Genomic DNA, 17,012 nt, shown 5'->3' on the forward strand with positions numbered 1-17,012 from the left:
CCTGATATATAAGCATGCTTTTCAACTTTATCTAGGGCACAATCCAACTTCTGCAAATGAGATGAGCTTCTGATTCAATTACAGCCTCTCTTTTCCTCCATTCAAATATTTTCATTCCCTCTGCTTCTTTCAAAAGCATTTTCCCCATCTTTTTCGGCTTGTCATTCCTCAAAGTTTTTGGAGAAATTACAAAACCTTAAATCACACTCTTTCCTGGGATAATAAAAATACTTTAAAATTGCCAGATGCTGTTGACTTCAGCAAGAGTAATCACAGCAAGCTGTTGAAGAGAGACTGACAATATTTTCATTAGCAGGGAAGGATTAAATGAAACCATTCTCTTCCCATCAAATCACGGAACCGCTATATGAACAGAGCACAGACCTTTGGATATGGAATCTTCACGGTCTTTGGGTATTGCAGTGACTCATCAGAGTAGAAGGAGTATTCAATCAGCGGGACTTCTGTGTCGTTAAATTGGGCATATGCTAAAAAAGTGCCGTTTGGAGACCACCACAGAGCGGAATAAGTACTGAAGACTTCCTCTGAAAAAAAGGCAGAAATTGTTCTGTTACAAGAAGTAACTGATAAATTGGCTTTGGCATTCAAAATATTGTTCTCATTAGCTTTAGTAATTACAGTAGGGTTCAACTAATGAACCACTTTGCATTTGCTGGGCTTCCAAAATCAGAGTAATACAAATGAATAAAAATAAAATCTTCAAGGATAGAGCTGGATTGTAAAAATAAGTAACCCACTGGACCATTTTATCTTATAATCCTCTAAATTTATGCCACAAAACATACGAAAAATAAATCTCACATAAGGGGCTGATTCTCCTTTCTAATTTTCAGTCAACAGTTTGTACTGATTCTGCAAGGTACTGGTGGGTGGTGTGTGGCTCCAGGCTATCAAACCAATATGGTGCCCAGAGTTTACTCCTCTTGGCACAAAAGATGTGGGAAGGATGGATTTAGAATGGCAGGAAGCTCCATGAGACTTCTATCAAGGAGCTCCTCCTTTGCCTAGTCTAGAAACTCATAACTCTCTTAGATTAACACCTTCCTCTGGGGTAAGAGACACGGGTTTGATTTCTAGGTCGGGAAGATCCCCTGAAGTTGGAAATGGCAACCCACTCCAGTATTCTTGCCTGGAGAATCCCATGGATGGAGGAGTCTGACGGGCTGCAGTCCATCGTGTTGCAGAGAGTTAGACACTACTGAAGTGACTTAGCATGCATGCACTGGTATATCAGCTGATGGGGGAAGAGGTCAAAGACAGAGGCAAATGAAAGGAAAGGTTTTGCTTTCCTGAACAATGTTGGACTCATCCTCAGTCTCTAGCAAAGGTAGCTCTTTCCTATGTTTATTATGGAGTCAATTCATGGGACTTCCAATCTCTGGCTCTTAAAATGCCAAAACCTCTTTCATCAACTGGGAAGAGAGGATTCAAGTGGATTTGATGGAACCTTCTAGTCCTTTATGCAGAGTTAATCTACACATTTAATATTCTGCTGTGAGTGTAAAGGTAAAAGCAAAAGCATAAAAACTTGAATCTTAGAATTAGGAAATCATTTTAATCCACTTTTCTGATTTTCACAGCCTCCGGACAAAAGTTTATTTTCCAGATACTTACTTTCAATAACAGTGATAATCGCAGTAGTAGTTACAGGAATAATAATAATGATAAAATATAATCATTATAAGGATGAGCAGCTGACATTTGATGTCTTCTGTACATGCACCAGACACTGATATCTGACATCTATTATTTCACTTAATCCTCATAATAATTCATTGTGCAGGTGAGCAAAGCAAAGCAGGTAGGCTTAAAGAGAGTAAGTCATTTACTTGGGAGCACATGGCACATAGTTTCTAGAATCAAGAATGAATCCAGATTTTTCTGTTTGGAATTCAAGTTCCACTGTTCATTCCTGCCGATTTCAGCACGTCTAGTAACAGAAACCCTTCTGTTTGATCAGGCAGCTTGCTCCTCCTTTGACTCCTTTACACCTATATCACTGAGTCACACTTATGCAGCAATTTAGAATTTACAAAACACTTACCTAATTGAACCCTAGGTGACTCTATTCATAGGCTACTTTACTGAGAGGACACCTAAGGTTTAGAGAGAGTGAGTGAATTGCCAGAGACAAGAACACAGGCCTTGTGACTCCAAACTAAGGGACTTTCCCACTAAAAACGTCTTCATATACCAAATCAATGTCTCATTCCCTGTGGCTTCTACTCATTGGTTCTAATCTCAGATCAACATGGAATTACATAAAATGAATACATTGACAGCAAGGTAATGGTTTGTAAAGCCATTTTTAAGTACAGGTGGCAGGTAGAGTTAAATGTTTTGAATTAGTAGTTGTTTAGAATACTGAACTCCTCCTTTCTCACTTTCATTCTTTATTTTTCTTTTCTATTATGGTTTATCACAGGATATTGAATATAATTTCCTATGCTATACAGTCAGATCTTGTTGTTTATCCATTCTGTATATAATAGTTTGTATCTGCTAAGCCCGAACTCCCAGTCCATTCCTCCCCACCCCCCACCCCAACTTTGGCAACCACAAGTCTATTCTCTATGTCTGTGAGTCTGTTTCTGTTTCATAGATAAGTTCATTTGAGTCATATTTAGATTCCACATGTAAGTGATATCATATGGTATTTATTGTCTCTTTCTGACTTAGGGGAATACCGAACACATTTTTCCATAACAATGATGTGTCAAAACCATTATTATAAAACTACTCTGATCAAAGTCAAAGTTCTAAGAATACAGGGATCAAGGGTAGGGGGAAAGAAGAACAATGAAGGGAAGAAAAGATTTCCAGCCCTACCTGAACTGGTGGTGAGCACCCCCTAACACACCATCCTGCGATACCTCCCATCCCACCACAACTCCCATCTTGCCACTCTGCTTCCTTAGGCACCATTGGGACCCAGTTTCCTCCCTCTAACTGGATATTTCATTTGCTCCATGACAATTACTTGCTGGGTTTTTTGTCTCTCTCTGGGAGCAGCAGTTGAGTAGCATTTGTGTCTGTTTCCCCAGCACCTCGCATAGCGACCTGTCGGTGGTTGGCACCCCACGTGAATCACACACCCCCTTGTCAACACTGCTGCCTCAGGGGGTAAGGAGTGCTCTTCTTCCCAAATTATTTCCTTGCCTATCCCCTCTCATCTGTGCTCTCACCAAAATTTTCATTTTCATCTCTGGGTCAGGTAAATGATATTCATACTCAGAAGTGACTGTTATGTAATTAACTTCATCCTAGAAGATAGACTATTAAAAAAGAAAGAAAGAACACATTTATTAACTAAAAGTTGAAGCTGACGTGTTAGTTACTCAGTCGTTCTGACTCTTTGTGATGCCGTGGACTGTAGCCCGAGAGGCTCCTACGTCCACGTAATTGTGTAGGCAAGAATACTGGAGTGGGTAGCCATTCCCTTCTCCAGGGGAACTTCCCAATCCAGGGACTGAACCCAGGTCTCCCACATTGCAGGCAGATTCTTTATCATCTGAGCCACCAGGCAAGCCGTTTATTAACTAAAGTAAATAATAATCAACTAGAAAATCATGAAATAATGCAAAAACAGAGAAATTGAGAGAGAATGCTGTTTGGGGACCCAGGGTGGGGAGGGGGCCCAAGTTCCAGATTATAGGCTCTTCTGTGAGTGTCCCTCCCCAGGGCAACACATGGCCCTGTTTAGATCTTGCAGCTTTGTTTGTTCTTTTACTAATGAACCTATGGATTCTCCAAATGCATTTTTTTGACCCCAACAAGTCTTCGCGGTTTCAGTGGAGAGGGTGGCTCCAACAGGAGAGTGATCTGATATATGGAGAAACAGGTATGCTCTTTCTAAGTATGGAGTATTCGTAAATGTACAAAACCAATTGTAGGAATTTCCCTGTAGGGACTAAAGTCCCATTTTTTTTCCATTTATTTTTATTAGTTGGAGGCTAATTACTTTACAATGTTGTAGTGGTTTTTGCCATACATTGACATGAATCAGCCATGGATTTACATGTATTCCCCATCCCGATCCCCCCTCCCACCTCCCTCTCTACCCGATCCCTCTGGGTCTTCCCAGTAAAGTCCCATTTTTAAAGACAGGCCCACATTGGAACTGTGAAGCAGTTCTTCTGCTTGTGAATGGCTTAGTCACGAACAGGCAAAACAAGTTTCCTCCAGCTATTATCTACCTTAGAAAGAACCTTAGTGTTGTGATGTTATCTTAGAGATGCCCAACTGTTCCAAGGAAGGGTGGGTCAGAGCTTTGGGAAGAGAATTTCTTTATCCAGCTCACACTGGGGATCCTGAGGTTGTGCTGTGCTGTCCAACGAGTGTTAAAGATGCTTTTTAATGTCTAAGTGACAAGTGTTAGTAAATCTTATTATAAGTTTTAATCTAACACTTGTTTCTGGTTCATGGGAATTTATTTTTCTTTTAAAGTGTTTTCTGTTGTTCTTACAAAGTTATCCATTTGATTGAACTCAACCTGAACTGGTAAGTACCAAAATTGAGCCATGAAGAAAAACTAACTTTTTTTAAGTAGAGAAAAAATAGCAGGTTAAAAAAAAAGGATGAGTCTTTAATAAACATCATACAATCTTGTAAAGGGTTTGGAATAGCCTCAAAATGCCTTCTTACCTTGGCAACTAGAGACACAAATACTGTTTTCCTAATATTTTATAAAACTCTTTACCCTAAAAGAAAGAATCATTCTTTTTAACTTTTTCAGTTCTGTTATTTGAACCCATTTTCCCACTAAGTCTAATTATTTTTTTTCTTCTTTAAAAACAGGAAATGATAATTTGTCCGTGTTCAAATGAACCCAAATTCTCTATAAAAGAGGCACGTTCTTTCCCTGGGCTCCATAACCTCCAGACAATGTTTTGTCATCTTTTGGAACGTTGTTGGAGTTTTTAGTTTTCCTTAGTAACTTCTGGGCTAGGTAGGCTTGGTTTGAGAAACATCTGATGTTAATCTGGAGACTTCTATGCCCCAGTAAAGCAGAAACGCTACCTACACAGACAAGCCAATTATAGCAGCAGAGCAAAGACAATGGGAGCACTGAAGTGACAGTGAAGATGTAGCAGTAACATTCACTGTGAAGAAATTCTTAGTCTGTGAGATAGATGCCTGGTGCATGAGTGCTAAAGGATATTTGATGACTTTTTTAAAATACAACTTATTTTGAATGCCATTGAATTTCCCTGTTTTCAAAGACAAGTTTAACTGTTTTTGAATATGAACAGATTTTCTGATTTGAAAACGTTTTAAAGTCTTTACCTTCATAAACCCAGTCAGTTATTCCATTATAGATTACATCTTTTTCCCCAGTTTGTGTGATCCTCTGACTTGGCGAATTTGGTTCATTTTTCACATAAATATCATTGTTCCAAACGTATGCCTAGAAAGATTGGAAAAAAAGATGGATACACAACCATGTTATATTTTATCCTAGAGTTTAAAAAATTTGTCTACTATTTTATCCTCAAATAATATTGTCATGCAAGTGGAATGACTACCTTAGATTATTCCGTTTGAGCAGGAGGAAGAGTCATTTATGTTCTTAAATGTATAAGTATACATGCTATAATACCCAAATAATCCTAAACATACTCTTTATCTACCAAAAAGAAGCAGCCCACAACCACTGCTATTGAATAGTAAAGTGTATGCAAATCCCAGAAGACTGTCCAATTCTATAGAATGATGTGTGCTTTGCATTTCTCTTGGCGGGGGGTGGAGGGGTGGGGGGGGTGGGGGGGTTGGAGGGGTGGGGTGGGGGGGTGGTGGGGGGAGCTGAGTAGAGAGAAGGCAGCTGCAAGCCCAGAGTCAACTACAGATAAACAGTCTGTCTTCCTGTTTAGATTCTTCAGGACTTCTGACATTCTCCAAAGACTATAGAACATGAAGGTGTATCTATAGTGACATAGAAAAAGTCAAAGAACTAACAGAAAGTGGGAAAATTGAAAAAAAAAAATTAACAAAATAAAACAGAACAAAAAACAAAATACAACAGGGTTAGAATTTGAGTTTAATGAACATTTTTGCCAGTAAATAAACAATTTCCTAACAGTAGTTCAGAAATTTTCAGGAATTGTATTAATATTTACTGTTAGACTAATAAAATGTTATTTTAGGCAATAATACTCTATGTGATAGTGACTACAGCCTTCCTAAGAATCTACTCTGTATCAGGGTTAGGAGCCTCTGCAAATGAAAGATTTGAACCATTATTTTCCTGTAAAGAAGAGAGACTTACTAACCAATTTATGACCCACTGGTGACCATGTGATCCACTGTGTGTTGTTTGGGATTCTCTCTTCTGTAATTAACTGCCTGGAAAAATATAAAAAGAAACATTTCCAAGTGGATAAATCACAGTAGAATTTCTTTTCTTTTTGATTGTTACACTAGAGAAGCATAATTGATTTTGAGAGGAAGTCACTGACCTTTTATTTAAGTCATAAATGTCATAGGAAGCTGTGTAGGAATGCCTCCATTGCTACAAAAGAAAATAGACATTTCAGGCTTCTGTGATTCTTGATAGCTTGACCACTTGCTATAGAAGCCCAGGTGAGAGATAAAGCCATATAACATTGTATAATTCTCACATTTTATATCTTATAGTTCCCTATGTAGAGTCTTAAAATTTTGGAATTAGAAAGTATCTCAGAAATTAACTAGTGCAAACTCCTCTGGATTTCATTTATCATTTATCTCTGACCTTGCTTCTGCAAAGGACCACAGTGGGCTGGCATGCCACTTTCTGTGCAAACATAATTCCCAGAATTTAGCACAGTAATGCAAAGTTCATCTGTTTATGAAAAAGGAAATGTTCACTTCTCAGCCATTTTAGTGGCAAAATATCTTAAAGATCTCTAATTCTATTGGTGGTAGTGATGAGGAGAGGTGTCTACTCTCCTACATTGATTATGAAAATATAAAGTGCTATAGTTTTCTTGAATGCCACTTGGCAATGTGTATTAAAATTGAAACACATACACACACAGGCACACACAAACACACACATGTGTGTGTGTATATATATATATATACACACACGCACACTGGAGAAGGGAAAAGCGACCCACTATAGTATCCTGGCCTGGAGAATTCCATGGACTGCATAGTCCACAGGGTCACAAAGAGTCAGACAGGATTAAGCAACTTTCACTTTCACTTTCATACACATACTATCAATATTTTAAATAACTATCTCAAGGAGCTAAAAAATGAAAAGAAAACTAAATTCAAAGAAATTAAAGGAAAAGAAATAATAAAGGCAAAGTGTTAGTTGCTCAGTCATGTCCAACTCTTTGTGACCCCATGAACTGTAGCCTGCCAGGCTCCTCTGTCCATGGGATTTTCCAGGCAAGAATACTGGAGTGGGTTGCCATTTCCTTCTCCAGGGGATCTGCTTGACCCAGGGATTGAACCCAGGTCTCCCACATTGCACGCAGACTTTACTGTCTGAGCTACTGGGGAAGCCTAATGAAGGTAAAAGCAGTAATTGAATAGAAGAAAATACAAGAGAAAAACCAAAAAAACCTGAAAACTGGTTCTTTGAAGGCCCTAGTAAAATTACCAAGAGAGTAAGAAAAAAGTATGAATGAATATATCAGAAATAAAAAATGGGATGCCACAACAAGCTCTGTGTATGTGCTCAGTCACTCCATTTTATCTGACTCTTTGCAGCCCCATGGACTGTAGTCTGCCCTGTTCCTCTGTCCATGGGATTTTCCAGGCAAGAATACTGAAGTGGGTTGCCATTTCCTTCTCCAGGGGATCTTCCTGACCTGGGGATGGAATTTGTGTCTCCTGCATTGACAGGCAGATTCTTTACCACTAGGGCCACCTGGGAAGCCCCACAACAGGCTCCACAGACAGTCAGATTATGTTAAATGTGTTTTAGTCATACACTTTTTTAAAAAGCTTTTTGATATGCCATTTTAAAAGTCTTTATTGAATTTGTTACAACACTATTTTTAATGTGTTGGTTTTAGGTTGTGACACATGTGGGAATTCTAGCTCCCTGGCTAGGGATTGAACACCTCACTGCCCCAAACTGGAAGGTGAAGTCCCAACCACTATATGTTTACCTCTAGGAGTATGGTAGGGAAGACAGACATATAAACAACTAATTTAAAAAAAAATCTTAAGATATTTTTCTTTGCTTAAGAGAAAAGAAAAAAAAAAGATATTTTTTCCTTGTATACATGGTAGGGAAGTTCCTACCTATACATTTTAAAAGTAGGATAAAAGGACAAATTCCTTGAAAAATGAGTTATCAAAAGTAAGATGAAATTGTGAATCTGAGTAGTTTTACATCTAATAAACATCAGAATCTATAAATAACCTCTGTACAAAGAAAACTCCCAGTTCAAATAATTTTGCCAGCAAACTCCTTGTTATTTATCTGAATGAGTTGAAAACTTATATCTACATTAAAACCTACACACAAATTTTTACAGCAACTTTATCCATGTTTGCCAAAACTTGGACATAACCAGCCATGCAGAAGACCAGAATATTATTCAGAACAAAAAGGAATGAGCCAGAAGACATTAAAAGAGATGAAGGAAACTTAAAAGCATATTGTAAAGTGAGAGAAGCTAATCTGAAAATGCTACATAGTGTATGGTTTCAACCACGTGACATTCCGGAAAAGACAAAATGACACAGAGAGTAAAGATCAGTGGTTCCTAGAGGTTCACGTGAAGGGAGGGAGAAACTGGCAGAGCATAGAAGATTTTTAGGAAAAATGAAAACATGTCCAACACAGAGAGTAAACCCTAATGTAAACTATGGACTTTAATACATACAGACAAGTATTCATGTTTGCCAAAGCATGAATAAATCTGCTGTAAAAATTTTGTGTGTAAGTTTTTTTGCATAGGTATAAGTTTTTAGCTCATTTGGATAAAAAACAAGGAATTTGCTGGTAAAATTATTTGAGCTGAGAGTTTTCTTTATACAGAAGTTATTTATGGATTAGTATAGTATGATACTATTAACATAATGACAGATAAAAATCATTATACATTATACATTTGTCAAAACTCATAAAATGTACAACACAGAATAAACCCTAATGCAAATGATGGACTCTAATTAAAAATAAGGTGTCAGTATTGGCTCATCAATTGTAACAAATGTACTACTACACTTATGCAAAATGTTAATAATAGCAAAAATAACAGGGACGGAGTGAGGTGGAGGGGTGGTAATGAAGTATATGGAAACTCCCTGCACTTTCCACTCATTTTCCGTAAACCTAAAGCTGCTCTAAAAAATAAAGTCTATTAATTCAAAAAAAAATGAATTAGAGCCATAACAGATGACTTGGAAGAATATCCACATGGTATCTCTGAGTGAGAAATGCAATTTACAGAAAAGTATGGAAAATAGGATTCCATTTTTATAAAATAAGCAATAACTAAAAAGAATCTCTATCTTCATAGAATTAAGTGAATAAACAAATATAAAATATAGAGGGATATACAATAGGTTCTCAACATGGGATACCTGGGAAAAAGGCAGTGAGATGAGGAGGAGTTGTTGTCTACTCACTAAGTCGTGCTGACTCTTTGCAACCCCATGGACTGTAGCCCACGAGGCTCCTCTGTCCATGGGGATTTTCCAGGCAAGAAAGCTGGAGTGGGTTGCTATTTCCTTCTCCAGGGGATCTTCCCGAGCCAGGGATCAAATCCATGACTCCTGCAATGGCAGGCTGATTCTTTACCACTGAGCCTGGGAAGCCCATGAGGAATAGAGGGCCAAGCAAAAAAATGGAAAAACAGTGAGACTGAAGGTTTTTTAAAATATGATCACATATTTGCATTTATGAAAAATTAATGTTTATATGAGGAGGCAGATATAAATTTAAAATATTTTTTAAAAAATTACTTGCCTATATATCTGTTTTTCCTAACATATTCCCAGAGGTAAGAAATTGTGTCTTATTCAGCTTTAAACACCTGGAGTCTGTCCTAGCACAAGCCACATAGGAATATTCAAGAAATAAACCAAACTAAAATAATTAAATGTTACCTATGAGGCTGAAATAATGAAGTGGGTAGCCCAAGGACCCCGAGCTGTATTGGCAGAGCTGAGACAAAAGTCAGGCTTCTAATCTTGAATTATGTTGCCCACTCATCATTTATCACCGTCCCATCCTCTCATGTCAACAAATATTTATTAAGTCTCCTCTTTTTGCAAGTCATACATTTCTTTTTGAATCCTGGATTATTTTGACACACTCCATGCTTGCTTCTAGGAAACCTCAGAGTATAATGCTCGTTAGAGCCAAAAGTTGTGGTACAGGCTAAAAATATTAAGAGATTTAAGAAGTTTTGAGATCATTTCAGGATGACAGATCTATCAGGGGCTGTAAAGGGAAATCCAAGATGTTTGTATATTCACTTCATCTTTTGAAACAGACTCATAGTCTATTTAGGCTATAAACATTGGCACCTATCCTCTTGATTAGGCATTACTGGATAAGACAGGCTCCCTCTTTTTAAGGAGCTCATCGTTGAATGGGGGATATGGAGACATAAACTACTGGAAAAGAATCACAGAGCATGCAATGGAGATGGGTGGGGAAAGGCAGGAATCAAATTAGGAATTGAGGAGGCCGAGAGGCTTATAGAAAAGGTGATTATTGGTCTCAGAGGGCTGTCACACAGAGAAGGGCAAGAAAAGCATCATGGCAGAGAGAGGTTCAAGCACAAAGGTAGGAATGATCATGTATAAGAATACAAGTTTTGGAGTCTTCTAACCTGGACTCAAGTGTTCCTATAGACTGAATCTTTGTATCTCCTCCTTTCCCCAACTCATATGTTGAAACTTTAACTCCTAATGTGATAGTATTCTGGAGGTGGGGCCACTCTGGAGTGACTTCCCCCCCTTGTGAGGGGGGGAAGCCCTCATGAGTGGGATTCATTTCCTCATATATTAGTTCCCTTGCCCCTTCCACCATGTGAGGACACTTGGAGAAGATGGCCAACTATGACATAGGAAGCAGGACCTTGCCAGACACCGAATCTGGTGCCACCTTGATTCTGGACTTCTCAGCCTCCAAAACTCTGAGGAACAAATTTCTGTTATTAAGTCACCCAGTCTGTGGTGTTATAGTGACCCAAATGGATGAAGACAAGTCTCTAACATGTAATATCAGACAGGCTTCTTTTTAAGCTCCAGTTTTCTCTTTAGGAAGATGAGGATAGTAACAGAAACAATCTCGGGAACATGAGAATGCATGTGAAGTACTTAGCAGGGCTCCTGTGAACACATCACAGATGATGCAACTATTATTGTCTGTACAGCATTAGGTAAAGAGGGGAGATGTTATGAGAACTTCTGTACTAGGCTGCATGGTACTTATTTATTTACATTCTCACTCACTCACTCACTTATCTTTTTATAGCCACAACTTAAAAGTAAGAATTGATCTTTCTGAATGTGCTGGCTCAGTCATGGAGAAGCCACACGGCAGGGTCTAAAGAACACTTGAAATAAACTTCCTGAGAAATGGAATAAAACTAGACTTTTCTTTGTTCTGGATATGTTTCTTGAATACTGGAGTGGGTAGCCAATCCCTTCTCCATCAGATCTTCCCGACCCAGGAATGAACCCGGGGTCTCCTGCATTGCAGGCAGGCTCTTTACCAGCTGAGCTATCAGGGAAGCCTGTATCACTTGGGAGTCCTTAAAATTACCCATGGCTATGCTGAGTCAGATGACATGGTGTAGGTTGTAGGTATCTGCATTTTAAAAAAACCTCCTCAGGTGATCCACTGTAAGCGCAGGCCAAGCGTGGTGAATGTGGGGGTCGGGAGTGAGGGTGGTGAGTTCACAAGGGCAGACTGAGGGCCAATCACTCAGGCTTCTCAGGTTGCCTTGGTTAGAGTTTGGGTTTTATTCTGAAAGTGATGAGAAGCTACTGATCACAAGAGTTTAAACATAGGCATGACATAATCTAACTTAGGTTTTCAAAGGAGCATGGATACTCTTGGGAAACACGGATGGCAGGATGAAGGGGACAGAATGAAAACAGCAAAAGAAGTTAAATGCACATGAAAACTTCAGTGACATAACAAATACAAATTACCAATGATGGTTTTTCAGCAAGGTCTAACCATGAAATATATCTGTTAGTACATATCACATGGCACTTGTTGAACTTGGCAAAAGAATAAATTGAACTGGTATTTACCTTGCTGTTTCTATCTCAATGTCACAGTCATTATATGTTTGACTTTAACATGGGAAATTGTTAACCAGCAGATCTCAACCCTGGTTGCTCGTTAAAATACTCTATATGTTTAAAAAAAAAAAAAAAACTGATGCCAGCTTCACCCCCAGAGACTTCACTTTATTGACCTGGGGATTGGCCCTGGACACTTGGAGTTTTTAAAAGTTTCTAATGTGATTTTAATCTGTAGATGGCAATAAGAATCACTGAATTAAACAAATACTAATTCATTAATTGGAAACAGATGTGTTAAAGTTGGCATCAACTTCTGATTCGTTCCTGGTGGACTGGTTTAGCAGGACCTAGTCAGCGAGACTTCATGTCCAGGAAATGGAGCGCAGCACAATGACCCAGGGTAAATATTATGACTGGGAGTCACCATCCTCAAATGGGAATGGAGTATGGGATGGTTTGCATGACCTGAGTACACCAGTGATGGTGTGAGATAAGACCACTCAGTATTTACTCTTTATTCTAGAAAAGAAAGGCAGAGGTCAGGATCTCCAGCTTTGTGTTTTGTTTTCAAGCAGAATCTCTCTACAGGTTTCTAATCTTTCTTGTATGTTTCAAAACTTCTCATACTCAACAGCCATTGTCAAATCCATGAATAATCAAAAGCTGCAGTTACAGTCACTGGTGATTGACAGCCACCCTAAACATGAAACTGTTAGTTGCTCAGTCGTGTCTGACTCTTTGTGACCCCATGGACTGTAGCCCACCAGGCTCCTCTGTCCATGGGATTCTCCAGGCAAGAATCCCAGAGTGAGTAACCATTCCCTTCTCCAGGGGATCTTCCTGACCCAGAGACTGAGCCTGGGTCTCCTACATTGCAGGCCAGATTCTTTACCATCTGAGCAATAACTTAGTGACTGAGCAACAACAACAACAACTAAACATGAAAACGAGGTGTGATTAGGCTGAAACCTCTCCTGAAGGTGTGGGGATCTGATGTTGAGCTGAGCGACTGCCGGAAGCTCAGTGTTCCCCACAGGGCGCTGGTGACTGCTGCCGAGCCTGCCCCTTAGGAATGGTTTGTATATGGTGGGACCTGAGGGCTGAGAGGTGGTCTGAGTCACTTCACAGAATCTCTTCTGGAATGAGACATCTAACTGTTTTTAAAGCAAATAATTGAGAGTCTTACTATTTGTCAGACAAAGGAAATAAAAGTCTGTGACTAGATATTACAAGTCAGACATGTAAACTTACTCTTAAATTATAAGTTCTATTTTATTAACTTATAATTTTAGTCTACATCTATAATATTACTTAAACTTTTTAGTATTTGAAAACTCTAAAATGAATTTATTTTAAAACACTCATTAGATTTATCTTTTATGAAGGAGAATGACCGTTTCTTCTTTTGATACCAAATTAATAAGTTTTTAGAGCCTATTACTTGACTTAGGTAATAACCTTAAATATTCATAGACCTGAGATCAGTTATAAAATAACACACTCATAGGATTCTTTAAATGTCACAGTAAAAAAGTATTTCTTTTACCTTCACATAGTTGTATTCGAAGAGAATATATTGTCTATCTGGAGAAACTGAATAATCATTTATAGAATGTCCAAATTCATCCTGTCAATCAAGTAGAAAGAAAAACAGTTGAATGATTCCATTTAACTGCTATTGTTGAGTACCTACTATTGTTGGGTATGGTTCTAGACTTGTGTCTCGTACCTTGGGAGGTTCCAGTCTAGAAGAGGGGGCACATTCCCCTACACAGATGACCATGAGGCAAGGTGGGTGGTGATCAGGGTTAGAGAGTCAGGGAGGGAAAGATTAATTTTAAGCAAGGAAAGATGGATATGAGGGTGGGGATCAGGAACAGATAGAGAACTTTCTCAGGAGGGGAAATGGCAAGAGTATAAACCCAGATGTGGAAAGGGCATGCATATTTAGAGACTGCCTAAGTTTAATCTGAATACAGTATGGGGTGTGTCAGACAAAGAGAGGACATACAATTAGAAAAATAGGTAGTGTCTAAATATAAGAAATGGAGCTATGAACTACTTTTTGCACATGGATGTGACAGAATCTTATGTGCCTTGTCCAAAGATGCTCTGGCAACCCAGTGGCTAAGATGAGATGAGAGAGGAGGGGTTGCATTAGCCTTGGACTTGGGCAATGTTGTGTTCTGATTTACAGAATGGAGAGAGGGGGATACACGTTATAATATAGTACTCACTGTCACAAAATTAATCAAGACTTTCAACCAGGGTTATACTGTGGAAATGGAAACCTGAGAGACACTTGACATCACAAGAGAGAACTGATAGGGTTTATTGAGTAGCTCAGTAAGGGGGATAACAGAGGAATTAAGGAAGATTCTGAGATTTCTAGCTTAAGTGACCTGGAGGAGGGCGCTATTTACTAAGACGGGGAAGAGGAATAGGATGCCTTCCCTTTGCTAGGAGAGGGAAGGGGGAATAACTAGCTTAGCTCAGGATACTGAGTTTAAAATGCCTGCAGACCATCCATGTGCAGGAGCCAGCAAGCTATTGGAAACAGAGGTCTATATCTTGGGAGGAGGTTAGTATTACAAGCATGTATCTAAGAAGCACTGATGCTGTGGAAATGCATGGAATATGCTGAAGGGGAGCACGCAAGGTGAGGAGGGAGGCTCGCAGTGAAGACAGGGCCCTGAGGAGCACTTACACGTAAGAGAATGGGCAGAGGAGGAGGAATCGTCAAAGAAGACTAAAAAGTAACCAAGGCAGGGAGCATTCCAAGAAGAGAAAGATCCACCGCACCATATGCTGCAGAAAGAGTCCAACAGGAAGAGAAACGATAGTACTCATGATTTGAAAGGTTATGAAAAAAATCCCCAGAATTCCCTTAAAGCATGAATTAATTATGTGATTAAACATACAAATGTACTGTTCTCCAAGAAAATGGAGCTGTTTCCATATTCAGCATTGAATAGCAAGATATTATTTTCTTGTTTGTAGAGATATTCATGATCTAAAGAGAGAAAACGACCAGATCAATACTTCAAGTTGCTATTAAACATCTTCATAAACTAAAAATTCATGCAATAAAAATGTAAGATTTAAATTCACACAAGTTCTAAGTTGGAAAAACATGAACTGATGAATATTACACTAGTATGCCTTCATTTTCCCATCATTATTATAAAGGGTTCAATTCACTTTTAATTTTTTATAGTACATGTCAAAGAAATATTAAGGTTTCTTTCTGTCTTATCTCCTTTTGCACCCGTAAGTAGAAAACAATACTTTCCCATATGGTTTTAAAAAATAAGAATATATTCTCATTGCCATAAAGGTGCCCCAAAACCTAACTGAAATTAAGCATAAAATGAAAATAAGCATAAAAATCAGCCCCTCTATCCACCAAAAAGCCTTACCTGAAACCCATCTCAAGTTGTAGAACTTCATTCTAAAAGTATTTTTTAAATAATCAGCTAGAGTGTAGGTTCTGCGACTATCAGTTGAAGCATCATCTATTGGTTGGGGGAAAAAAAGTCAAATATTCAGTATGAAGGGATAACTTGTTTTGAATAAAAGTTTTCAAAATGGATTTCTACAGTATACACTGATCACAAAATACAGAAATACATTCACAAAATGCAAAAGACACTCTGAAAGATTTTGGATTGAGTAGATGGGTAAACACGCATTTAGCTGTTCAAGTGGATGTGAGCATGTGTTTTACAGTGCTATATTAATGAGCTTCATTTCAAAGGTCTAGATCAGCAATGCTCAAGGGAAATATAGTATGAGTACATTTTCTAGTAACCATATTTTAAATTTTTTAAGGTAAAATTAGTCTTAATAGCATATTTTATTTAGCCAACATATCAAATATGTTACCATTTCAATGTGTTATCAACATTTAAATGTTACTAATGAGATCTTTGAGGGCTTCCCATGTGGCTCAGTGGTAAAGAATCTGCCTGCCAATGCAGGAGACACAGGAGACTTGGGTTAGATCCCTGGGTCTGGAAGATCCCCTGGAGGAGGAAATAGCAACCAACTCCAGTATTCTTGCTGGGAAAATCTCATGGACAGAGGAGCTTGGTGGGCTACAGCCCACCAAGTCACAAAAGAGTTGGGTCACAAAAGAGTTGGACATGCTTATCAACTAAACAACAACAACGAGATTTTTCACATTATTTCTTTCTGTATTAAGTCTTTAAATTCTGATATACAGTTGATGTACCAAGTTGAGTATATCTTGACTGGATAAGCACCTTTTCAGTCATGTAGCCATGCAATGCATGACACAAAGCTAGATCATCCTTCTGTGAGGCTCTAAGTTTCACTGCTAAGTCCTCTTGCTCCACACAAACCTTTAAGATATGCTAATCACCCAGTTCAGAGATCTTTGTTTCTATCATCACTTTTCCTTGACCTTGATTAAAATTTACATGGAACCTTTCTCTTGGATTCTGTGACACCTCAGTCCTTCTCTTAACTCTCTGACCATTAGTTTTCCATCTCCTACTTTGACTGTCTTTTTCTCCATTGACTAGCAAGGCAGAAATGCTTTGGAATTAGTCTTCAACTTTCTGCTCATCTCTCTCTACAGTCTTCCTTGCAGGGAACTCAAGAGAATGCGACTTCAGGAATACTTTCCACTTAGATAAATGACAAAATCTGCACTCATTACCTTAGCCTACTACACCCACACTCACATTTCCAGTGTGGTGTTCAGCCTTCTTACTTGATTTGTCCCACTCTAATCCTATCATATCTTGTCT

At 38.6% G+C, this 17,012-nt stretch overlaps 1 protein-coding gene across 1 annotated transcript in view; it reads right to left on the reverse strand.

Moving 5' to 3' along the window:
* The window catches only part of DPP4 (dipeptidyl peptidase 4), an 82,067-nt gene that overhangs the window by 44,277 nt on the left and 20,778 nt on the right, over positions 1-17,012 (reverse strand). Inside the window, exons 3-9 of the mRNA XM_065931645.1 lie at positions 15,657-15,752; positions 15,159-15,250; positions 13,784-13,864; positions 6,477-6,529; positions 6,291-6,363; positions 5,308-5,428; positions 385-545 (exon numbers count right to left, since the gene is read on the reverse strand). Coding sequence (XP_065787717.1) covers positions 385-545; positions 5,308-5,428; positions 6,291-6,363; positions 6,477-6,529; positions 13,784-13,864; positions 15,159-15,250; positions 15,657-15,752 — 677 coding nt within the window. The remainder of the gene's footprint in view (positions 1-384; positions 546-5,307; positions 5,429-6,290; positions 6,364-6,476; positions 6,530-13,783; positions 13,865-15,158; positions 15,251-15,656; positions 15,753-17,012) is intronic.

This window comes from Muntiacus reevesi, chromosome 3, assembly GCF_963930625.1.
Source record: "Muntiacus reevesi chromosome 3, mMunRee1.1, whole genome shotgun sequence".
Taxonomy (NCBI): domain Eukaryota; kingdom Metazoa; phylum Chordata; class Mammalia; order Artiodactyla; family Cervidae; genus Muntiacus; species Muntiacus reevesi.